The following is a 25,868-nucleotide window of genomic DNA, read 5'->3' as shown; positions in this document are numbered from 1 at the left end:
TTCAGCATTTGAAGGATTATGAACTGTTAGGCCTTCTACATGTAAATACGCTTTAAAATACAATCTTTTTTTTTAGTGTAGCTAACATTAGCTAGCTAGAATATTTCACCAGCTAGCTAGCTAATAGTATTGGACATGTTTCTCCTCCTCACAAGTAATTTATCACTAGGATTACAAGGTCAAGGTAACCATAGCCTAATATTCAAATATTATGTCCATCTTTTACAAAATATAAAATATTTTCTGTGGTTAAAATAAAATAAGACTTGCATCAAATATACAAAAGCAGCCGTGTTGGGTTGTGAAATGTGTGGCAGGTGAATAGTATTCTGCAGTAAATGTTACTACTTGCAAAAATGTGCAAATATCAAAGGTTTCTATATGGGTCATTTTTGACCCATGTATGTAAAATTGATGTAGAAATACAAAAAAAAACTGTTTGTTTATAAAGTAAGAAAGGAAACATTAACATAATGATTTTTGGAAATCAAAAACAAAATATTTAATGAATACCTGGAATAAGAAAAGAAAACATATCTTTTAAAGATTCAGCAAAGAAACACTTAGCCATCACTGAAATAACATAGGAAATGAATACGGGTCTTTTTAGACCCATGTATGTAAAAAAAATGTAGAAATACAAAAACTGTGTTTGTTTATAAAGTAAGAAAGGAAACATAAACATAATGATTTGTGGAAATCAAAAACAAGATATTTAATGAACACCTGGAATAACAAATGATAAAATACATATATTTTAAAGATTCAGCAAAGAAGCACTCAGCCATCACTGAAATAACATAGGAAATGAATACGGGTCTTTTTAGACCCATGTTGCGCATTAGAAGGGTTGCGATACAAAAACGATTTTTATTCGAAAAGAAAGAAATGAAAAATTTCAATTAGGATTTTTAATGATCTAAAACAAGTTAATTGAGGAATACCTGGAATACTGAATGATGAAATTAATTTCTTGCAAAGATATAGAAAATGAAAACTCAGTCGGGTCTTTTTAGACCCATGTTGTGCATCAAAGGGTTAAAAATATTGGAATTTAGGTTGTGCTAAACATAAAATATCACCAAAATAACTGGTTAATACAAGGCTAATGCATGCTGCTAGCACTGTAGCATCTGAAAAAGATACTTAAATATATTTTTATAATATATTATGAATCTTATGTATTACTTGATTCTGCTTGGTCAATAAAAAAATATTTAAAAAGTAGCGGCATCCATGGCAGCGCTGTCTATCAGACCATCATACAGTAAGATGTTGTAAAATATGAGCCATTCGCTCCTGATTATCCTGGTGTTCATTTTGCAAAAAATTACCAGCTGCACATTATTCCTTTAAACATTTGAAATTATATATTTTAAAATAGATCACATTACTTTACTGATTACCTGAGCACACGACTCCTACATCCTGCTTGTGTTGACAGTCATGTTTCCCCCAGCCTGGAGAAGAGCACTTCCACAGGGACGTCTCATTCCCGTCACACTCCACCTCATCCAGCCATATGGGTCCAGAACCAGGACCAAACCAGGCTGGTACCTGCTGGTTACTGAGGGCCACTCCACACTGCAGCTGTCTGCACACCACATGGGCATCTTTAATATCCCAGGAGTTATCACACACTGTCCCCCATGAGGCGCTGTGAAAAACCTCCAGCCTCCCTGCACAGTCTCCCCCAGAACCCACCAGCCTGATGGACCCGCGACCTGATATTCAGAGAGAGAAAAACAGTGCTTGTACATGAACATTATTTATCATTAACAACTAAAGAATCTGATGATGATTTTCTCACCAAAGTGTTTGATTGACAGCTGTTGTGTGGAGCTGCATTTGAGAGTTTGTGGAGAGCTGCAGTTCCTCAGATGAGCTTCACTCTCTGGAGAGAGTATTTATTTGTAATTCAGTATTTATCAAAAATGTATACAACATTTTAATCTGAAACCAATGACTTCATCACAGTGTGAATCTGCTCACCAGAGCAAATGACTCCAACATCTCGTCTATGAGAACATTCAGCTCGACATTTTACCAGAACATATCAGTCCCACGTCATTGTCATGGGTGCAGTTTATATGTGAGGTTGATGATGGACAGCGTCGAATGTGTGTTTCATCTTCTCTGCACTGAATCTCTTTTGATCCAATCTGAGCGTCTCCTTTGCCAAAAGCATCTTCTCCCAGCACCTGTACAGGAGCCCCACAGTCCAGCTCTCTACACACAACCTCTGCATCCTGCTGGTCAAAGGCAGCGTCACACACTGAACCCCAGCCGCCTACAAGAAACATATCCACTCTCCCAGAACACAGGTGAGACCCGTCCACAAGTCTTGACCTTCCGTAGTTTATTGTTTCTGAATATATTTACACAAAAGAGAAGACCATCTGTCACAATGATTATGATATGGACATAAAACAATATTCCTTCATTAATAATAGATTTTATAAATAGATAAAACTGAGTTGTTAAGACAATAATACTTTTCATCAACTAGCTGCTTATGATTTGCTCTGATAACAATTACATTAAATTACATTAAATTGCTTATAAGATGTTTATCAATGAAAGTCTGATCAGTGATGTATTAACAGAGTGATGTATGGAGCCGCTCACCTGAGCATCTGACTCCAGCATCTTCATGATGACCACAGCTATGAACACCCCATCCGTCTGATCTACAGTTCTTCAGTGTTGACTCTGATCCACTACAGCCCACTTCATCCATCCAGATTGGTCCTGATCCTTGTCCAAAGCGAGCATTACGCACAGCCTCTAGAGCCTCTCCACATCCTATCTCTCTACACACCACTGCAGCATCAGTCATATCCCAGCTGTAATGACACACTGTTCCCCACTGAACATTATGATGAACCTCCCCTGGTGAAAAAAAAGTATACTTTATTATATTTGAAATATATTCCCTTTTTCAATAGTACATTGCAAATATATTTAAAAAAAATATACTATCTTTAAATATATTAAAAGTATATTAGCATCATGCTTTTTATCTATTTTTATAATACAACTTTTAACACACTTTAAAATAATAGTACTTTAGTATATTTTCTAAAAATATATTTAAAAGCAAGCATACTTTTAACATATTTCTAACAAGTGCACTATAAGTTCATTGGTAATAAATATATGCTTAATTACACTTTTAAGAAATATGCTAAAAACAAGCATACTTTTAATATATTTCTAACTAGTGCACTATAAGTACATTGGTAATAAATATATGCTTAATTACATTTTTAAGAAATATGCTAAAAACAAGCATACTTTCAATATATTTCTAACAAGTGCACTATAAGTACATTGATAATAAATGTATGCTTAAATACACTTTAAATAAAATGCTAAAAACAAGCATACTTTTAATATATTTCTAACAAGTGCACTATAAGTACATTGGTAATAAATATATGATTAATTACACTTTTAAGAAATATGCTAAAAACAAGCACACTTTTAACATATTTCTAAAAAGTACACTACAAGTCCTTTTAAGTTTTTGTGTATTTAAAGAAAACATACTTATGTTGATCTACTTAAAATAGATTTGAGTATGCAGTGTACAAATGGCTACTTTTGTAATTGTGATTTAAGTATTTTTAATTTAAGTTTATACAATGTTAAAGATAGGCACAATGTACAATAAACACAAATCCATTACAAATTTTACATCAACAATCACACCATTGGAACACACAAGAAAATGTGTTTTCTACTGTACAGAAAGTGGCAGCTACTGGATTGTGATGTCACAAGTGGCCGTTTAACATGCAGCCAAGTAAACACTGGCTATATTGCATGGCCAAAAATGGAAGTTCACTCACTAGGGTAGGTAATCCTGTTCAGAAACACTTTTTTTTATACTGGGTGAAATGGTCCTTCCATCCTGAGAGTAGTCAATACATTATGTGTTCAGAAAAAGGAATGAAAAAAATCAGACCTCTGTAGCAGCTGCAGGACAGTAAAAACTCTGACCAATCACTGCCATTCGGTGCGAATGTAAAGAACCAATCAGATGCCTTCATGTCTCGTGCCCGAGCCCCACTGCGTGCGCTGCCCTGCGTGCACTAATCACATGTCACCGTTCCGGAAACATTCAGCTCACTACACCGAGTAAGCAGGAGTTTGCGGCACAATGGAAGAGAAAATGCAGCAAAATCTACCAATGCCAGCTTTGCTGGTAACTGCTCGCCCTGATAAAAAGCCTAAAAAAAGAAAATCGGAGGCAGAAAAGGCTGCAACGAAACAGGCACTGGATAAAGCCAGAGAACAAACTCGCGTCAACATTGCAGCATTTGAATGGTGGAGACAACTGAGGGAGCAAAAGTGATGAAAAGCGATGCCGAGGTTGCGTTCTTTCTGCTGAACAGGTAATTATTTGTTTTGCTTCGGGGGGATTTGTTATTTCCATGATATTTGTTACGTTAGGCCACGTAGCTACTTTTGTAGCTAGTGCTAACTAGCAATGCTAACATTAGCTTCTCTGTCGGTGTAAGCCAGTTGCGTTACAGGTCTGCTAATCTGACTTTTAGGACATGACATTTTGAACATATTGCACAGCCATAGTCGCAAGTGTCTGCATTATAATTGTGATAAAATGACGTTAATATTGCTTATAAACGGGACAACTGTGGTGATGTGGCATATGTTTTGTTAGCTACGAGAAGAAATGTTTGTTAATGTGTGAAATGGAAACAAAGTTTTGTTGTCATTCTTTGTGTGTCTTTGAGATGCAGTAATTATTGTCAGATGTGTAATTGTGATATTCTTCCTAAAGGTAAATCACTGCCAAAGGAGTAGATCACCACAGCAGACGACGCCTCATGCAAAGCCTGACCTTTCAGCCATCCCTGGACACTCCTTTTCTTATATATATTTATTTCTTATTTATTATATGTAAATACAGATTGTTTATGACAATCAAAAGCAGCGAAAGTACAGATACTTGTGTAAAAAAGTATTTCTCTTAGGTCTCTCTTGTTCGTTTTTAAAAAAAATAAAACAAAAAGTGTTATACCACATTCATTGTCATTATTCATTTAGCATGTAAGGAGGTAAGAAAAGTAATAGCTTGTTTATGCTGAAATGGTAAAGGAAAGGCATTTATCGTTTCAAAATATTTATTCCAACATGACAAAAATACTCTGCTTTCCTGTGACCTGCAGCTGACTCCGACTGTGGATGCGCGTTCATGTTTGTGGGGGCGTAGCTTTGGACGGAGTACTGACGGGAGGGGGTGGAGCTTAGAAGAGGTGCCGCTTTCAAATCTTGCTAGCTCTCCAACATTACCTACTATAGCTTTAAAGTATATTGTACAAAGTATAGCTAAGTAATATTTGTTTATTAATGTGCATTTGTTATTGAAGACAAAGTGTGCTATTTTTAGTATTTGGATTAAGCCAAAGGTATTATGGAGAATATCATTTTTTACTCAAAAATAATAGACTTGTATATTGCTCGTAATGATTTTGTAATGTACTTGTAACACAGATAAAGTACACTTTATTATCACTTATCAAGTATGTAAATAGTCCCTACACAGGCATATACTTAAAGTATACTAAGTATACTTGAAGTTGTTCCAATTTAGCACACAAAAGTACATTAAATAGACTTAAAGTTATGCTTTACTACAATTTAAATACAACTAAAATATACTTAGTACAAAATTAGTTGTTTCAAAATAGCACACTTAAAGTTAACTAATCCTTAACACACTTGAAGTATACTTATAATTAGTGTGGCTTCAAGTATACTTAGTATATATTTTTAATAAATTTACGGTATATTTCTTGTATGTTTCGAAGACACTTGTAATTAATTTGTCATGTACTTGTAACACAAATAAAGTACACTTTAATACACTAATCAAGTATGTAACTAGTCCCTACACAGGCATATACTTAAAATATACTAAATATACTTAAAGTTGTTCCAATTTAGTACACAAAAGTACACTAAATACATTTAAAGTTATGCTTTACTACAACTTCATTACTACTAAAATATACTTAGTACAAAATTAGTTGTTTCAAAATAGCACACTTTAAGTAAACTAATCATTAACACACTTGAAGTATACTAATAATTAGTCTGGCTTCAAGTATACTTAACATATTTTTTTTTCACCAGGGTCCACTCTACCAGCACAGGGACTGTTACCATCAACTAACCTCACAGTCTCGAAATCTGTACATGAAAGAGAGAAAGGGATCGAATCATGCAAAGTCAAGAAACATAAGATGTAAAATGTTGGTAAATAGAAATATATATAAATATTTTGAACTGGACAACTAAAGCTGGGCATGAGTGTATAACAAATTGGATTCCTGTAAAAGCTCAAATAATTTATAAAATGTAATTGATAATTAATGATCTAGTGTCAGGATCTTAAGTTTCTTAAGTTTCTAGATATTACAAAGGCTTCTATTCATTTTCTAGTGGTCTAATGCCATCATTGACAAAAAAAATATTTTTTTTATTTTGTATCTTTACAGCCTATTTTGCACTTACCAGATGTGGTTATAGTGACTATAGAGGAGAGTAAAACGAGTGTCAGAAATCCCTCCATCTTCTTCTGCTCGTCACACTGTTTGTTTGACTCTGTTTCTCCTCTGCTCCCTCAAACACACTGAAGAAACTGGCTCCTGTCAGTCCCCTAAAGAGAGAGAGATATGGGATGATTATAGTCTCAATATGATTGACACGTGTAAGCACACTTATCAATGAACTTGATACATGTTGCAGAAATGTTTTATCCATGCCTTTCAACTTGCGTGTGCAAAATTCAAAATTGAATGAATGTGAAGCAATTTGTACAAATAGAGACATTTTTGTGAATACAAATGTTTTCCTTTGTATTAGTGTATCATAATTTGCGCATGCAACACAGAAGATGTGCATGTGTGGATCAGGTGACACGCGTGCATTCATTGACGTCTTTTCTGAGTCGATCTCATTTGATTCATTTGGATTTTGAGACTTTCTTTTCGCGTTTTTTAAGCATTTCACAACCCACACACAAACAACTACAAATGAATAGGCCTGGTGCTAATTATTAATGTGTGCACAACTACCCATCTATTTGACAAATTCACAAATGTGTGTCACTACATTTAAACTAATACAATACAACTTGTGTGTGCAAAATCCAAAATCACATGAATGTGCAGCATTTTGTACAAATAGAGACATAGTTGTTAATACAAAACCTCGATTTTAAATTAATGTAGGCCAGAATTTGTGCGTGCAACAAGTAAGATGTGCATTTGTGGATCAGGTGACACGCGTGCATTCATTGACTCGTTTCTGAGTCGATCCTATTTGATTCATTTGGATTTTGAGACTTTCATTCCGCGGTTTCGCCTTGCTCGATCCACACACAGCTGTCTGAGAAAACCTGCTACCCAGTGGTGTAGTCTACGTGATACGCAGGTATACGCCGTATACCCACTAGAAAAGGCCAAGGATTTGCGTATACCCACTTAAAAAAGCGTGAGGATACGTATCAACTTCGTTTTGTGTCAGAACTTTCACACTTTCATTCATAAATTCAACCTGTCTGTGTTTGCGAAGCGACGGATCGAATCGCGGAATCCAGTCACGAAACGTCATGGAATTTGGCTATTTTTGAATGAATAAATCAGGGCTGTACAATGAATCAAATCTCGATATGGACTAGTGTCTATGAATATTAAAGCTAAAAGAGACTGCAGTTGTTCTACACGTCTCTGGGAATGAGCGCTCAATGTGTGCTCCACTAACTGTTACACACACACACACACACACACACAGAAGCACGCGTGACTCACGCTCGTGGTGTTTTCAGCGTTTCACTGTATTGAGACATGATGTAGGCTACACATGTGCATTTCATCGCAGAGCTGTGATGAGTAACTTGACGAGAATTTCACCATTTCACTTGATAAAACTATCGTCATTCATTCGTTTCATACACACAGAAACTGTCTTTACGACAACCTGTCAAAATAAAAGTTCGGTATAACTTGAAGAAATTATACCAGAAATATATTACTATTGCACAGTAAAGTATACTTCAGGCCTAATAATAATAATAATAATAATAATAGTTTATTAAAACACACAGAAACTTAAATGCCTACAACCCACCAAAATAAAAGTTCGGTCTAACTCAAATATATTAGAAAGAAATTGCACAGTAAAATGTGTTTTAAAGTAACACCATTTTTTTTATTTTTTTTTTGAGTGTGTGTGGGGGGGGGGGGGGGGGATTTTGGATATTACAGTATACTCACTACAAAAAACTAGACTACACCACTGCTGCTACCACTAGATGGCAGTATTCTGCTAAAACAGACAACGGCAGCGTAATCAAGCGTTCTTCCTCATTTAAGACGCTTAATGTGAGTGATATTGAAGAACCACATTTAGTACACAATATTGGCCTACTTTATTAATAAAGCATACTTTATAGAGGCAAACAGATTAAATCAGATTATGAACAACACCCATAGAAAAACATTATAAAACGCTTAACGTGCAATAGCGCGTTGCATGTTCAATAAGGTGTATTGGCTACTGAGTTTAAATATCACCGTCATTACTGCATTGACGTTAAGCTTTTTCTTTATAATATGCGCTATGGGAGGAAAACTATATAGCCTACAGACAAGAGCCTATGAACGCGACGCGCGGCGTTTCACGTTAATGACATTTCCCTTCCTGAGCCTGTTAAAAAGAAAAAGCTTAACATGAAATTCTGCAGTTGCGTTTAACTTTGCGTGTGTATGGGAGAGCAACCGGTCCGAGAGCTCGGTGAAGCAAGTTTTAGGTTTTGATATTCGCCGCATTTTCTAAAGGGACCATCTGCAAATTCCACTCACAGTCAAAAACATATAAACGTCCAGTCATTCATTCAAATTATAGTAAATGCAAATTTACCTGTAAGTCAGTCTTACAGGAACCTTCTATGAGCTTTGGAATTTGAAAATGTCTGTTTTTAAATATTAAAAGTAATTTTAATTAAAACAAATTATACGTTTTAACGCAGTTAGTGGAATTGGCAGACGTTCCCTTGTGTATCATGAGCTGTGGTTAGCGCGTCAAATCATTCTCATGTAGAAATATGCAGCTACACACACGTAGGGCCAGTTGATTTTCAATTAACATTTCATGTCGATATACAATGGTTGCATATTGTTAAAACTCATATAGCCTATAACAGTGGCTTATGGGTCAATGGAAAACAAATGTACTGCGAAAATCGTCTTTAACATTTAAAAACAGACATTTTCAAATTCCAAAGCTTGTATACTAGGCTATGTATACAATGTGTAGTCAGATAAAAATTAAGCCTATAATATGAACGCAAATGCGAAATTTCACGTTTTTTTTAACAGGAAAAATTGCCAAGCTTATGCCATGTTAAGCTTTTTCTTTTTAACAGGCTCAGGAAAGGAAATGCCATTAACGTGAAACGCCGCGCGTCGCGTTCATATAGGCTCTTGTCTGTAGGCTATATAGTACCAGCAAGCAATAGCCGTCTTTTCAACGTCTGGGTTAAATATAGACCCGATATAGTCCGGCTATGTGTAACCCACTTTTAGCCAAAATAACATTTAATCTGGATAAATGTATTTTTTTCCAAAATAACTTGTGAGATGTATGATATTCCATCATGTAAGCAAAGTCTACCGTGATTACAAGTTGTTTGGCTTACTTTATTTTAGGCTACATGTTATAGGCTGTGCGTAGCCACGATTTAGCTCGTATTCAGACCTGGCTATGCGTAACCCACTTTTAGCCCAAATAACATTTAATCTGGATAAATGTATTTTTTTCCAAAATAACTTGTGAGATGTATGATATTCCATCATGTAACTTAAGTAAAGTCAGATGTGATTACAAGTTGTTTGCTTTGCTTTGTTTTACATGTTCTATGTGTAGGCTGTGCGTAGCCACGATTTAGCTCGTATTCAGACCCGGCTATTGTAGCCCACTTTTAGTCAAAACTGATTAATTGTAGCCTAGTTTTGGCAGTGCATGAAATGGTTGATATTCCATCATGTTCGCATTGGTAATGATATCTGCAAGGTTCAATGTGACATTTTACGACATGGTCGATCTGTTGTCACAATTTAGCTCCGAATTGGACGGGCTATATGCGGTCTGCTTTAGCCCACCTGGCGAAATCAAAGCAATCTGGTCTACGTACGGCTTGGCTATAGCCCTGATTCAGACCAGCGAGCTAGTATAAGAATATTAGTCTTAAAAATGTTTTCACTCACACAGCTTAATGTTTGCTGTCACACATAAACATAACATTCATACACAATCTACATATCGTAGATTGTGTCATTTCAAATTAAATCAAATGCAATTGCATTTCTCAACCGCTAGATGGCACAATCGAAACACTACTGAGACATGACTACTGGGACTACTGGCATTGCGCGACTAGATCACTTTAGCCAGATCTCGCGATACACATTTCCTCCATTTTCAATTTTATTTTACACGAGGCTGCTGTCAGAGAGCAACGGGCGAGCAACACTCTGAAAACCTTCAAATTTCTACTTCGGTCTTGTAAGTATGCGTGTTATTTTTGTTATGTTCATTGTTTAAATTAGTTAGTTGTTATAATGTGTAGAAACCGTGACATTTTAACATTACCATTGCAGAGTACTATTTTTCTCCAACAAGTTAACGTTACTTGCACGTGTTATTGCAACTGTGTGCCCTTAATCTAAAATGTATCTAAATTCAAGGTGGTAAGCATGAAACTATGAAACTTATCATTACTATTTTTTATTACTATTAAAGATACCAATATATTTTTGTTTTTAGATTGGAGTAAGAAATAATAGTTTTTGATTTAATGCAAATTTTCAAAGTATACTTTACATCAAACTTAACAGCAACATAGTGCAACATGAAAAGAAATTATAAAAAAAATATTTTTTCCTTTCCAATTAATAAAAGGTAGTGGCAAACAGTAAAGTCTTTAAACTTTATTTAAAAGAATTAAAATATGCAGCATACATTCAGTTTTCAGTGAATTTGTTTCAGATATATGGTGCATAAAAACTGAATGCTGCTTCTCCATGTTTTGTTTTGACTTTTTTTTTTTAATTTTGACTTATAAATTTGATATAAAAGTAGCTGGCTACAGTCCCAGATGACCTGAGAGGTCTGCTCTGGATGGTTCATAATGCATCAGAAGATTAGAAATTTACTTTGGCCTTAAAATGTTAATTAATTTAATAACCAGCTGTAGTATTTTGATATGAATTCTTTGACAGACATATTTGAGTGAAAAGAATCCTTATGCCTCATTTTGTTGTCTATTACATGTATATGTAGTGTAATTGATGACTAGTCTATTCTTGGGCTATGGTTAGACGTCTATTAGATTTTCACTGACAGCCCAAAATCAGCCTTGGTTTAGCCTAGACCCATATTGCCTGTCTATTAGACATATATATGTAGTCGTTTAATAGCTGTCTAATTGATGACTAGTCTATTCTTGGGTTATGGTTAGACGTCTATTAGACGTATAAATATAGTCATTCAATAGCTGTCTGATTGTCTATTCTTGGGCTATGGTTAGACGTCTATTAGACGTATACATGTAGTCATTCAATAGCTGTCTATTCTTGGGCTATGTTTAGACGTCTATTAGATTTTCACTGACAGCCCAAAATTAGCCTCGTTTTAGCCTAGACGTCTGGGCTGTGTTTTGACGGCTATTAGACGTCTATTAGACGCAAAATTGCTTGCTGGGAACACTCCCTGAAAAACGGTCCAATAATATCACTTTGAATTACAAATAATATAGCAAATGATTTACAACGAATATGGCAAATTGAAAGAAAAAGCACACAGATGAAGTTAATAAGAAACAACATGAAAGCAAAGCATATTCTCTTTCAGTGTAAATGTAGAAAATTTGCAAAATGTAATTGATCTGGCATATTTCAAAGAGTGACATAAAATATTGATGAATTGCAACTAAAACTTAATAATATGCAGCAATTAAACTCTGCTAATATAAAAGCTGCATATAAAACAATGTGAGGCGGTGGGTGTGGTCACTGACTTAAAATAATCATAAAAAATGAATGTATCAATTTATGTTTATAAAGTAACACATTGAACTCATCAATGTTTGAAATACATTAGAATATTTAGTTATTAAGATTAAACGTGACCTATTCAGTGAGAGATAAAGCAGGACACAATAACTTACCAAACAGGTCTCTCACATCTTCACTCACATTCCTCACATTATTATACTCCCTCTGATACAAATGTGTCAATCATTATTTTTATAAATAAAATTCAAAATGCGCTTTAAAGTACACTATTATATATAATATATCAATTATAATGTAATAATGATTGAGTTATTTTATAACACTAACTTGAAAAATTATACTTTAAAAAAATATTTTACCAGGGTATATCCAAAAAATTAAAATATTTAATGTAAAAAATGTAAAAGAAAATCCAGTTCTCTTTATTATTGGAGAACTGTTGTATGATGATAAAATCATCATAGGTTACTGATATTGTAACGGTGTGGTGGTAGTAAGGCACAAGACGAAGATGAGGATATACACAATGTTTAGTGATCAGGCAGGACACAACCACAAATAACATTAATGAGAACCGACAAGGGACTGAACAAAACAGGGAGTATAAATACACAGGATGAAAGGAGGAAACTATCTAGACCCAGGTGGAGGAAGATTAACTAATCAGGGACTAACAAACACAGGTGCAGACAAGACAGAACATAGGTTTATGCACTCAGGTTTATGGCTGCTATAACTTTGACCTGCCACAAGATGGTGCTGTTTTCGACACACTTGATGCTTCGAATCTTTTCCCGAAACAATCAGGGGAAAGCCTCAGTGCTTCATGTGTCTTCATTTGCGCATCCCTAGTTCTCATAGCCGAGTTTCCACTGTCGGGCCAGTGCGAGCCAGGGCTTTAAACGGGCCGTGCCGGGCTAATAGCCTCGGGCCTGTAGCACTGGGCCCAAAATCTGCTGCGTTTCCACTGTCAGGCCAGAAGCTCCACAGAAAAAAAAAAAAGAAAACCTCAAAATGTTTATTATAGATACAGTAAGACAGAAACTCACCTGTTCACCGCTCATTTTCCTCAGCTGAAGGCAAATGCAAGCGTGTTTCAAATCAGTGCTTCTCCCGGCAGACTAGCGCTAAATTAATCCCTATATTTTAGCGTCATCTACTGTTTTAGAAGAGGAAGTTGCTCAACTGCATTTGTGAGAAAATCGAGCCAAGAGATCTCATAAAAATCCAAGTGTCTCACAATCGTAACAGACAGATATGCATTTGTGTGCACTGGATTTGGTATTTGTTCAAAGGATAGCCCACATGCAATTTGTAGGATGGTTTGTATTTATTTGTGAAATATTATCAAGGCTCATTTATCTATAGGCTATTTGTAAAACACAATATTTGTTACTCCACTGCGTTTTCGCTCAAATTGACCTTTGTATTTGAACATTGCTTTCTGTTTGTTTGTGAGTCGAGTTTTCCTTTGCAAAGCAGATCGAGTTTGTTTGCAAAATGCTGGATTTGTTTGTTTAATTATGGCACATAATTCACTCCATAGTATGTAATCCACCAGAAGCAAAACCGTGCAGATGTAGCATGTGAATGTTTGAGACACACACACACACACACACACACACACACCTCAGCATAAGCAGCGCTGAACACCACGCCAAACTCAGAACTGTCCAGCTCTGCAGCTTTCTGAGCCATTACTGCCTCTCCTAGACGAGACTCTTCACACAGAAACTGAAGAGAGAGAAAAAGACAGAGGAGATCACAAGATGGAAAACAACTCAAACACAGCAGGCGAAGATCAGATACGCTGATACCAAAAAGACGCTAGAGAGACTGGAGGATGGAGGTTATGAGGCTCAATGAACCTCTGCTGCTTTAGGATATAGTAACGATTACTGATTCATTTCAGTGATAAAGGATGTGGTTTGTAAGAGATGAGAATGGCACAATCATATTTATATTTGTATTTTATGTTTTTATTCATTTTCAAAATGACTCGGATCTAGTACAATTCATCCCTCCATATTGGTCATGATCCTTGTTGAAAGTGAGCATCACCAACTACACGTAATGCTCACAGTCCAGCTCTACACACCACTGCAGCGTCAGACAAATCCCAGCCATCATCACACACTGTTCCCCACTGACCATCATGAAGAACCTCCACTCTACCAGCACAGCTTGTACACAAGGAGCAAGTCTTTTCTATACACATTTTATAGGTATTTTATGCTCTCAAATTAAAATGATTTCCAAACTTATTTTTATTTTTTGCAGTTCACTGGTTCTGCAGTATGACGTTAATTTTTCTATTTTTCATCAATTAATATGAGGTAATTAAAAATGCATGTATAATAATTATGCAAAAAAATAGATAATATGAAAGCACAGGATTAAAGGATAAAATAAAATGGTGCCAGCAGCATCTTGAATATTATTTTTATGTGAACAACTTTAGTATTGAATTATTAACTTAAAACAAAGATATAAGTACAGAGGAAATATGATAGGCTACAGTGAACAAAAACAAACTAAACATAGTAAAGCTTTTAGAGCCAGCAAATAAGAAAGTAAATAAATAAATAAAACCAGTAAGAAATCTGAAAGGAGGAAGGAATCAAGGTAAATACTGAACTCTACTTATATATTTTGACAGAAACTGTTTGGCCCTTTAACTGAACGGGAATCCTCCTCTACCTTACAGAGACACTTTACTGAGGAGACACACACATGATAAAGTGCTGACAAAGTCCAGCTGTCATGAGAGTCAATGTGGGAGAAACAAAGTCTGACACCGCAGAGAAGAGATGACAAACACTGACAACTACCCTGGCTTGAGGAGCACTGGGTGTTAATTATGCTAGGAAAACATTTATACAGCAAACAACAATTTGTGAATAGAAAAACAAATATATCACAGAAATGTATTGATTTTTTTATTTTTCTGGACAAAAAACACAATGTGTTGAAATAAATATTTTCAGCCTTCCCAATTTCCCCCCCAAAATAAAATAAAATGTCCATGCACATAGTCAGTCTGATTTAATCCTTTAATAACAACAATTAAGCAAATCTAAAACAGATACATGAAACACACAGAGTCTCTATACAGTATATTAAAAAGCTCTGTTATAAACACTGAAGATTTAAGCTCAGAGTTCATGCCATGTGTTACTTTCTGACTGTCAGAAACTCCTTCTGCAGAACATTAAGTGAACATGCTTTTCTGATAATTGCTCACAGCTGCTGTTTGTTAACATATTTCCCAAAGTAAATTCCAACAACTTTTAGCAAAATATAAAAGTCCACCAGCAGTGGGTCTGCATTTAAGAGGAGTTTTATTTTTATAAGTTGAAGGTGCTGTGAAATGTTAAAAACTGTTGTGGTGGAGGCTTAAAGGTCAAGAAAAATTTTGTTTTTCCTCCTCAAATTTCCAAGGCTACATGATAGAAATGTATTAATTCAGAGAAATAGGAAAAAAAGAAAAAAGCATGGTCTGCAAAAACACCAGGAAAAAAAAATCTAATATTTTGAAAGCAATGCATTTTTTTTTCTCAGAAATTATAGCTGAATTAGAAGATTTGTATGAAAAATGCAAAACATAAGCTAAAACATACAGTATATAGGATCTTAAACACCTAAACTCTGCAGACCACTTAAAACTGAAAATTGATTTGCTGCAGTGGGTGTGGTTTGAGTTATAAAGTCCCTCCCTGTTTTCCTGGCTCCTCCCCCACATCATCATAGTCTGTTATTAAAAAACAAGAGCAAATTCATGTATCAACATGATTTTAAAAGTATTATAATGAACACAATGTTTTCAGTCCATTTAAATTAGCTATTGAGACAACAGAACAAGAGAAATTTATAATATAAAGCTATTATAAGGACTACACCATAATTATTAAGTAAAAAAAAGTGTCAATAACGTACCAGATATGTCACTCATATATTCTCTGACATTCTTCACATCATCATACTCCTCCTGAACACCCTCTAATATAAATGTGTCTATTATTAATTACATGCAAAAAGTCTTCATACTTTACATGCTACTATAATTTGACAAAAAAATAAATAAGAAAAAAACCCTGTTCTAATAAGTGTATAATTGAAACCCACACCTGCTTTATCATTGGAGAACTGTCGTACGATGACGACATCATCATAGTTTTCTGCTAAACAAAATAATGAAAAATTATATAGATGTATTGTGTTAAGACCTAAAAAAATAATTAAAAGAAATAAACCTGTATCATGATGTCTCCGTTCAGCATTGATTACATCATCATAATTCTCTGATGTGATTTGTTGCTTTTCTAAATAATTTAATAGAAAAGAGAGAATAAACAGAAACTAATTCACAGGCCAAATAGATAATTAAATGAAGTGAATTTCTGTGATCAGTCACTGACCTGTTGGGCCTTCAGTGGTGCTGACGTCATTATAGTAGTCAGCTGTGACTCCTACTACAGATTTTGATGTGAAAAAGAAAATAAACACATACATAAATACCAACATACATACAGTACATACTATTATTACTATACAGTACATACATATTATTGCATATTATTATTAAATACTGCTAAGATAACTTTTTTTATCTTAATGTGTTTAACAAACATACATACTTTTCTGTATGTAGCGGGTAACATTATTATATTTCAGTCCTCTAACCTGAAAGAAGCTCATCAGCATCTTCATACCCAGAATGCTGTTCGGTAGAACGGACACTTCCTGTTAGGAAGAAGCAGAACTATCAGATACATGTTCACAATCACAAATCAGCCCAAACCCCATATGCTTTGGATCATTTCAGAATCAGAAATCAGAAAGAGCTTAATTGCCAAGTGTGCTTGCACACACACACTTGCACAAAGCGCCAGTGCTGATTGTGCAAGTGTTGGATGTGAATGTTCCCAGCCTCACTAGCTGCTGCCTGTCTGTCAGGAAGTTGGTGATCCACTGACAGATGGAGGTCGGCACAGAGAGCCGACTTAATTTGGATCTGAATAGAATTCCTCTGACTAAAATGTCCAAAAAGATTGGGAGCTGTGCATTGTCTAATGTCCAGCAGTTTGTCTCTCAAAAAAGTTATAGTTAAAAGTTGACTGAAGACAGGACAAATAATCAATAAAAACAAACACTGAGGAGCTCCAAAACAAGGCAGCCATCTGTGGCGCCATCTTCAAGTTCAGCTCATACTAATCTAAGGAAATCCATTCCTTCTTGACTCTAACATTGACTCACACCTGAATATAACACTAACCCTTAATCATCACACAAACAAGGTCACAGAGATGAATCGGTGATTTTACTCCGCTGAATTCAGTGATGAGTCTGATGATCACGACAAATCAAGCATTATAACATTTACTCACCCCTCTGAGTGAAAACACTCTGTCTATTAGTGGGTCTGTGATGAATCTCCTCATAAACGGCCTCAGTCTTCGTCTTGTGTCTCCTCTTAGAGAGAGCTGTGAGTGTAGACAGACAAACCTGCTGTCAGTTCACAACACATGACTGATCACACACTGAATAACACACAATATGACAGTCTCTGGATCTCTCCTACCTCTCCTCATCACTCTGTTCTGCTGAATCAGTATAAGCAGTGGCACTAAGAGCAGTAAGAGCAAAACTCCCAGTACAACCACAAGCACAGAGAGAGACACTGGAGGAGTTTGTGGAGGAGTGACTGATGTTGAGCGCACTGTCTGAGAAACTGGAGGAGAAGCTGATGTTGTTGTGGCAGGAGTAGTGGACACTGACAAATCTGGCAAAACAGACACAGACACATTCAAAATCATGAAATACACACATAATATTAGCACTAAAAATATTTAAAAATGAATAATATTGGTCAGTGTTTTGCTCTGACCTGCACAGGTGAGTCCAGCGTGCTCTTTGTGGGAGCAGTCAGTGTGCTTCTTCAGGGAGAGAGGACAGTCCCACAGGTGAATCTCATTCCCTCTGCACTCGACTCTGTTCAGCCACACAACACCTTCACCAGCACCAAAGACTGAATTCCCATCAGCCCTCAGTGCTGCTCCACAACCCAGCTGCCTGCAGACCACCTGAGCATCGCTGATGTCCCACAGATCAGCACAGACTGAACCCCACACAGCGTTATGATACACCTCCAGCCTCCCAGAGCACCGGCCCAAACCTCCACTCAGTCTGAGAGGAACATGATCTAAAATCACAGCCAAGTGGATACATTATTGGCCAACAGAGTTTTGTCAAGACAGAAACACCTACAGGTATGTCTGTGGAGTGAGATTAAATCCTCTTGGTTCCCCAGAACTAAATCACATACATACAACATATGGCTGTTATGATTTTTATGTTCTTCTAAATCCCCCTTCTAACCTTACTAAATGTTTGCAGGATGTTAATATATGGATGACTAATATTTTTTAAGTTAAATACAGGTAAAACTGAAGCCCTTCTTGTTGGATCTAGGTCTGCTTTATCTAAAGCTCAATCTTTCCCCTTGCTCATTGATAATTGCCCGGTTAACTTTTCTAGTCAGGTGAAAAGTCTTGGCGTTATTTTTGATGGTTTGCTTTCTTTTAGTTCCCATATTAATAATATTTCACGTACTGCATCTTTTCACTTACGTAATATTACTAGACTTCGTTCTTCACTTTCTCAGCACTGTACTGAAGTTCTCATTCATGCCTTGGTTACATCTAGGCTTGATTATTGTAATTCTCTTTTATTTGAGATTCCGAAAAAACAACTTCACAGATTACAGTTAATACAGAATTCAGCAACCAGAATTGTAACTCATACACGTTCTTTCGAACACATAACTCCAATTCTCTACCATCTACATTGGCTTCCTGTTCATTTTCGTGTACATTATAAAATATTACTCCTTACATTTAAAGCACTTCATAATCTGGCACCTCAATATTTGTCAGATCTTCTTCATTTGTATAGACCTCTTAGATCTTTGAGATCATCCTCTGCAGACTTATTGTCTGTGCCAAACTTCAAGATGAGTTCCTTTGGTGGTAGAGCTTTTAGTTGTGTGGCACCTAAGTTGTGGAATGCATTACCCTTGCACATTCGCCAAATGGATTCAATTTCCAGTTTTAAAGTTCAGATAAAAACGAATCTTTTTAGAATAGCTTTTAATGAAATGATTGTATGATGTGTAGCATCGATGTGTTTTGTATGTTTTGTACTTATTGCCTTGTTCTATATTGTAAGGTGTCCTTGAGTGCCCTGAAAGGCGCCCATAAATAAAAGGTATTATTATTATTATTATTATTATTAAATCAAATTAACTTACCCAAACACTGTCTCTGATGTGGAGATGTGGAGCATGACAAATAGCTTCTAGGGGACTCATGACTCTCCTGTTCTGTAATCACAAGTAAATTCAATATTATATAGACACATTTTGTTTATATACTCAATAATGTTAACTCATTATTGTTGTATTTAGAGATGGAAATTGCAATAAAATCAGTCTTACCTGAGCAGGTGATATGGGCCACTTCATCTTCACCACAGTCATTCTGTCCCCAGGGTGAAGATGGACACTGCCACAAATTAGAATCATGTGGTCGACATTTCACTTTATCCAGCCAGTTACGAGCTGATTCCAGTCTTGGGATAGAATCGGAAAAAGCACCAGATCTTCCACAGTTCAGCTCTTGACAGATCAGACTCGCTGTGTCTCTGTCCATCTTGTTGTAACACACATTACCCCAGGATCCATTGTAGAAAACCTCCACATTCCCTTCACAGCCCTCAGTTAACCTGATCTCTTTAAACTCTAGATGGCAACATGAACACAACCTCTGATTTCATCCAACCCCATTCATTTCAACCACAAACACATACAGGTAACATAACATATATACAGGGGTTGGACAATGAAACTGAAACACTGGCCAATAAAGTGTTGGAGGTTTAATGCCTATATATGCCTATATGTTTATATATCTGGTGGCCAATCTTCACTGATTTTAAATTCCATCAGCAAGAGCAGAATGTGAGAAGGTTGAATTAGCAGAGCAACAGCACAGCTGTACATACAATATTGCAATCCACAGACCATAATGGGAGACATATCAGAGTTCAAAAGAGGACAAATTGTTGTTGCGCATCTTGCTGGCTCATCTGTGATTAGAACAACAAGTCTTTGTGGTGTATTGAGAGCTATGGTATCCAGGGTAATGTCGGCATACCACCATGTAGAACGAACCACATCCAACAGGAGTAACTGTCGACACATGAGGAAGCTACTAGGATGAGGATATCCAAGTACTAACCCAGATTGTATACAAAAAACATAAAACCACAGCTGCCCAACTCACCGCAGAATTAAATCTTCACCTCAACTCTCCTGTTTCCACCAAAACTGTTCGTCGGGAGCTCCACATGGAACACATTGTCAGGCTGCTATAGCCAAACCTTTGGTCACTCGTGACAATGGCAAATATCAGTTTCATCATTGGACTGTGGACATGTATTGTGAGTTCACTGTCCACCGTCACTGTCTTTCCCACATCCATGGGAGTTACAGTGTGGAGAAGCCCTAAAGAGGCTTAACACCCGGACTGTTGCGTGCCCAGAGTAAAGCACAGGGGTGGATCAGTGATGGCTTGGGCTGCAATATCATGGCATTCCCTACTGTGTTTGATGGGCACGTCACTGCCAAAGACTACGAACCATTCTGGAGGACCATGTGCAGCTAATGGTTCAAGCATTGTACCCTGAAGCACATTGTGCCGCGTATCAGCATAATAATGCTACACACAGCAAGACTTGTGACAGAATGAAATGATGAACATGAAAGTGAAGTTAATCACGGCCTGAACAGTCAACAGATCTAAATATGTTTGAGCCACATTTTGGACGAGCAAGTCAGAAAACGTTTTCCTCCACCAGCATCACATAGTGACCTGGCCACTGTTCTGGAAGAGGAATGGCTCAAAATCCTTCTGGCCACTATGAAGGACTTATATCTGTCATTCCCAAGACTAACTGATACTGCAAAAGGAGTCCACTAATAAACTACACCATATTAATAAATTATTGTGGTCTCAAACCACAGTTTCAGTTTCACTGTAAAACCCCTGTATGTGTAACTGTAAAAATGTTAGATATTCCCAAAAGATATTTTAGATTTTAAATATTACTGAATAACAATTTTTCACAACACTGAAATGTTTACCTGAGCACACGACTCCTACATCCTCCTTGTGTTGACAGTCATGTTTCCCCCAGCCTGGAGAAGAGCAGTTCCACAGGGACGTCTCATTCCCCTCACACTCCACCTCATCCAGCCATATGGGTCCAGAACCAGGACCAAACCAGGCTGGTACCTGCTGGTTACTGAGGGCCACTCCACACTGCAGCTGTCTGCACACCACATGGGCATCTTTAATATCCCAGGAGTCATCACACACAGTCCCCCATGAGCCGCTGTGAAAAACCTCCAGCCTCCCTGCACAGTCTCCCCCAGAACCCACCAGCCTGATGGACCCGCGACCTGATATTCAGAGAGAAAAACACATTATTGATCACTAACAACTGAAGAATCTGCCCAGATGTTGTTGTTCTCACCAAGGCAGGTGATTGACAGCTGTTGTGTGGAGCTGCAGTTGAGAGTTTGTGGAGAGCTGCAGTTCCCCAGATGAGCTTCACTCCCAGAGCACTGGAAGCCCGTCACACACTCATGACTGTGTTCAGGACTGGATGAAGAGGAGCCGGAGAAGTTCAGCACAGAGCCACAGCCCAGCTGTCTGCAGACCACAGAGGATTCAGTGAGACTCCAGGAGTCCAGCAGAACTCTCCTCCAGACCTGATGGATGGAAACTTCCAGCTCCCCCTCACACTGTCTCTCTCCAGACAACCGCACCAGACCATCATGAACAGCCAGAGAAGAACCTGAGGAGAAGATCTCATGTTTTACTAAAACAAGAATTGTGTTATAACATGGTGAAAAAGAGCATAATGCTCTCAGTGTCAAATAAGTTTACCAGAGCAAATGACTCCAACATCTCGTCCATGAGAACATTCAGCTCGACTCCATGAAGAGACGGAACATTCTGAGAGTTTTGTTTCATTCCCGTCACAATCAAACACATCAGCCCAGATTTCACCACTTCCCTCTCCAAACCAGTCTGATCCCAGAACAGACACAGCAATCCCACAATTCAGCTGTCTACAGAGGACACTGGCAGCTCTGATATCCCAGCATGCATAACACACTGAGCCCCACTCATTAAGGAACCGAAGCTCCACTCTTCCAGAACAGGAGTCTGAACTGTTCATCAGTTTAGCATCTGTGTAACCTGAATAAAGAACAGAAGTTAAAACAGAGTATAATGCAGCTGACAGAGAATGAAGTGGAAATAATTTACCAGAACAGATCAGGCCCACATTATAGTCACTGGTACAGCTTTGTTTGTGTGATAATGAAATTGAGCAAAATGAAATATGAGACTCATTTCCTCTGCACTGAATCTCTTGTGTCCACATCTGAGCGTCTCCTTTTCCAAAAGCATCTTCTCCCAGCACCTGTACAGGAGCCCCACAGTCCAGCTCTCTACACACAACCTCTGCATCCTGCTGGTCAAAGGCAGCATCACACACTGAAACCCACGACTGATCATCAAGTATCTCTAACCTCCCAGAGCACAGGTGAGATCCATTAATGAGTCTGGAAGCTTGATGACCTGTTAATATGACAGTGCACAGCAGACAAAAACAAATGCTTGATAGTTAAATACAATAAACATATAAACAGTTTACAACAAACAGTTTTCCAAACAAAATATTCTTTATGTCACAACAAATTAATGGGCAATCAGTTAAATTATTCACCTGAACAGATGACACCGGCATCATAACTGTGAGTACAGGCATGTATGCCCCATCCTGCTGACCCACAGTTCTTCAGTGTTGACTCTGATCCAGCGCATAACACAATAGTCATCCAGATTGGTCCTGATCCTTGTCCAAAATGAGCATCACCCAGAGCATCTACAGGTTCTCCACAGTCCAGCTCTCTACACACCACTGCAGCTTCAGTCATATCCCAGCCAAGATCACACACTGTTCCCCACTGACCTCTATGAAGAACCTCCACTCTACCAGCACAGCGACTGTTGCCACCAACCAACCGCACATTATTTTTATCTAAGTGACAGGAAAATACAGATAGAGACTGTGGGTGCATCTCTGTAAGCACACTAGTTTGTGTATCAGTATATTGTGTACACAAATTCAGCACTGGTAAAGCACACTGGCTCACTACACATTTGGACACTGATTTTTCAATTCCCGGTGATATGACTAGGTGCTTGTGTCATAAAACGTCACCACAGGTATTTATTAACAACACACACAACATCTTTCTGACATTTTTTATGCTGTTTAAAGTATGTTATGAAATATACTTTGATTGTTGTTATATATATATCTGAAACATTTGAGCCAATTTATAATTATAAAAATGTACTACACTGTTCACTACCTATCTACTGATGTTTATACTGACATATAATTAAATAACGATTTGTCTTTTCAAATCTTCTATCGCATGTCATGATGATATTGTGTTGATATTGTGTTGGTTTGTGCAATTTGTTTTGCACCTAACAGAATTTCCATTAAGGGGAACGTAGTGAGCATCTATAAGTGCATTGTGGAATTTTTAGGGAGTGAACATTCCAGTGAACTTGAAGGATTTTGTGATTGAGACAGACCTTAAAATGGCTGGCTCCTTGGTCAGTTTCTGACTGTGAAATATGAAGCTGACTGAGATGCACTCTATTAGTAAAAGGTATGATATTACTATATTCTTTTAACTCACCAGCACAGATCAGCCCCTGGTAATTATAATGTGAACAGCTGTTTTTGAGTAAGGATGTTGGACAGAGGTGAATCTGAGACTCGTTTCCTCTGCACTGAATCTCGTGTCCACATCTGAGCGTCTCCTTTGCCAAAAGCATCTTCTCCCAGCACCTGTACAGGAGCCCCACAGTCCAGCTCTCTACACACAACCTCTGCATCCTGCTGGTCAAAGGCAGCGTCACACACTGAAACCCACGACTGATCATCAAGTATCTCTAACCTCCCAGAGCAACTCGAGTTTCCAATAAGCCTGACACCTGAAGAAGCAAGAGATAAGAAATGTTTCAATTTTGTTTATCTAAAGGTGTGTAATTCTTGTCATTATTGTTCTACCATAAAGCACCACTTATTAATGTGAAAGGAGTAAAATAGTCAAATTACTCAATCTCTCATGTCAATCCATATCATCTGACTTTCTTTTTTATGGAACATAAAAGGGGAATTTTACAGAATATCCTGGTACTCTTTTCAATATAATGAAAGTAAAATAAGAAAAAAAATAAAATAAAATTGTGTGCTCTACAGAACAAAGTCATAGAGGTTTGAAAAGGCACAAAGTAAATGATGACTGATTTTTCATTTTTGGTTGAACTTTCCCTTTGAGGCAGTTGAATTATCAGTAATGTAAAAACAGTGCAGGGTTTGGAGCAGTTTACCTGAGCAGATTACTCCTGCATCTTTAGTATGATCACAGTTATAAAAAGCCCAATTTACTGTTCCACAGTTCTTCAGTGTAGATTCTGATCCCAAACATATCTTGCGATTTGTCCAGATTGGTCCTGATCCTGGTCCAAAATGAGCATCACCAAGAGCATCTACAGGTTCTCCACAGTCCAGCTCTCTACACACCACTGCAGCATCAGGCATATCCCAGAAACCACCACACACTGTTCCCCACTGACCTCTATGAAGAACCTCCACTCTACCAGCACAGCGACTGTGACCACCAACCAGCCTTACTCTCAAATTGTCTATAAAATAAATAAAGAGGGAGTGAAGACATATGGACAAAAGGAAATGAGGAAAAAAGCCTCACAATAAGAGAAAAAACTATGATAAAATTTACTAATATTTAGTGTAGAATTTGGGAACATTAAATTTGATTTCAGTTTATTTTAAAAAGGCTCAAACCTGCACACACCAGTCCAACATCATTTTCATATGAACAGTTGTTTTCATCTAACGGTGATGTTGGACAGAGGTGAATCTGAGACTCATTTCCTCTGCACTGAATCTCTTGTGTCCACATCTGAGCGTCTCCTTTGCCAAAAGCATCTTCTCCCAGCACCTGTACAGGAGCCCCACAGTCCAGCTCTCTACACACAACCTCTGCATCCTGCTGGTCAAAGGCAGCGTCACACACTGAAACCCACGACTGATCATCAAGTATCTCTAACCTCCCAGAGCAGCGAGAACCTCCAACCAGCCTGACTTCTGAAATAACAACACAGGAAAAAACTAAATTTAAAGTTAAAGAACTTCAATAATGAGTCAGTCATATAATCAATATATCAATCAACGAGAAATCATATTTTCCTTAATCTTCTGAAATAAAAGATAATAATATAAATGTCAGCAAAACTTTTTCCCAGTCCAAAAGGACTTGAAAGTAACCTGCAAAAACAAAACAGTGTATAGTTATTTTTACTTTAAAAATCTAAATGCATTACATGACTGCCCACATTTCAACATTTTCATGTCAACAATATCTATGAATGAATCCTATCAGGGAATTACATTAGAATGTAGAGTTAGAAACAAGCTTCTAAATTTTATTTTTAACAAGGTCTCTGATTATTACAGTCTGACCTTAACAGTTTGTGCTGTCAAAAACAAGCTGGAAAATGGTCACAAAAAAAATAATTATGACTG

General features: G+C 37.1%; 1 protein-coding gene and 1 long non-coding RNA gene across 2 annotated transcripts in view; one reads left to right on the top strand and one right to left on the bottom strand.

Moving 5' to 3' along the window:
• Nucleotides 1-2,904: 2,904 nt before the first annotated feature.
• LOC311080751 lies at nucleotides 2,905-5,051 on the top strand. The gene is made up of 2 exons (XR_014605708.1): nucleotides 2,905-4,400; nucleotides 4,808-5,051. It is a non-coding gene; the product is annotated as an uncharacterized lncRNA (long non-coding RNA).
• Nucleotides 5,052-12,671: 7,620 nt separating this feature from the next.
• LOC311082216 (antigen WC1.1-like) overlaps nucleotides 12,672-25,868 on the bottom strand; it is a gene marked incomplete at both ends in the record, with an annotated part of 33,006 nt that continues 19,809 nt past the window's right edge. Inside the window, 16 exons of the mRNA XM_084112950.1 lie at nucleotides 12,672-12,692; nucleotides 13,737-13,841; nucleotides 14,808-14,824; nucleotides 16,044-16,121; nucleotides 16,235-16,288; nucleotides 16,526-16,579; nucleotides 16,791-16,850; nucleotides 17,495-17,590; nucleotides 17,689-17,889; nucleotides 17,995-18,309; nucleotides 19,603-19,905; nucleotides 21,310-21,627; nucleotides 21,663-22,025; nucleotides 22,118-22,432; nucleotides 24,217-24,253; nucleotides 24,711-24,847. Of these exons, the coding sequence (XP_083969076.1) occupies nucleotides 12,672-12,692; nucleotides 13,737-13,841; nucleotides 14,808-14,824; nucleotides 16,044-16,121; nucleotides 16,235-16,288; nucleotides 16,526-16,579; nucleotides 16,791-16,850; nucleotides 17,495-17,590; nucleotides 17,689-17,889; nucleotides 17,995-18,309; nucleotides 19,603-19,905; nucleotides 21,310-21,627; nucleotides 21,663-22,025; nucleotides 22,118-22,432; nucleotides 24,217-24,253; nucleotides 24,711-24,847 (2,474 nt within the window). The remainder of the gene's footprint in view (nucleotides 12,693-13,736; nucleotides 13,842-14,807; nucleotides 14,825-16,043; nucleotides 16,122-16,234; nucleotides 16,289-16,525; nucleotides 16,580-16,790; nucleotides 16,851-17,494; nucleotides 17,591-17,688; nucleotides 17,890-17,994; nucleotides 18,310-19,602; nucleotides 19,906-21,309; nucleotides 21,628-21,662; nucleotides 22,026-22,117; nucleotides 22,433-24,216; nucleotides 24,254-24,710; nucleotides 24,848-25,868) is intronic.

This window comes from Abramis brama (genome assembly GCF_963993115.1).
Source record: "Abramis brama genome assembly, chromosome: 4".
NCBI lineage: Eukaryota > Metazoa > Chordata > Actinopteri > Cypriniformes > Leuciscidae > Abramis > Abramis brama.
The sequence above is the reverse complement of the archived record's forward strand: the minus strand, read 5'-3'. Positions and strand labels throughout refer to the sequence as shown.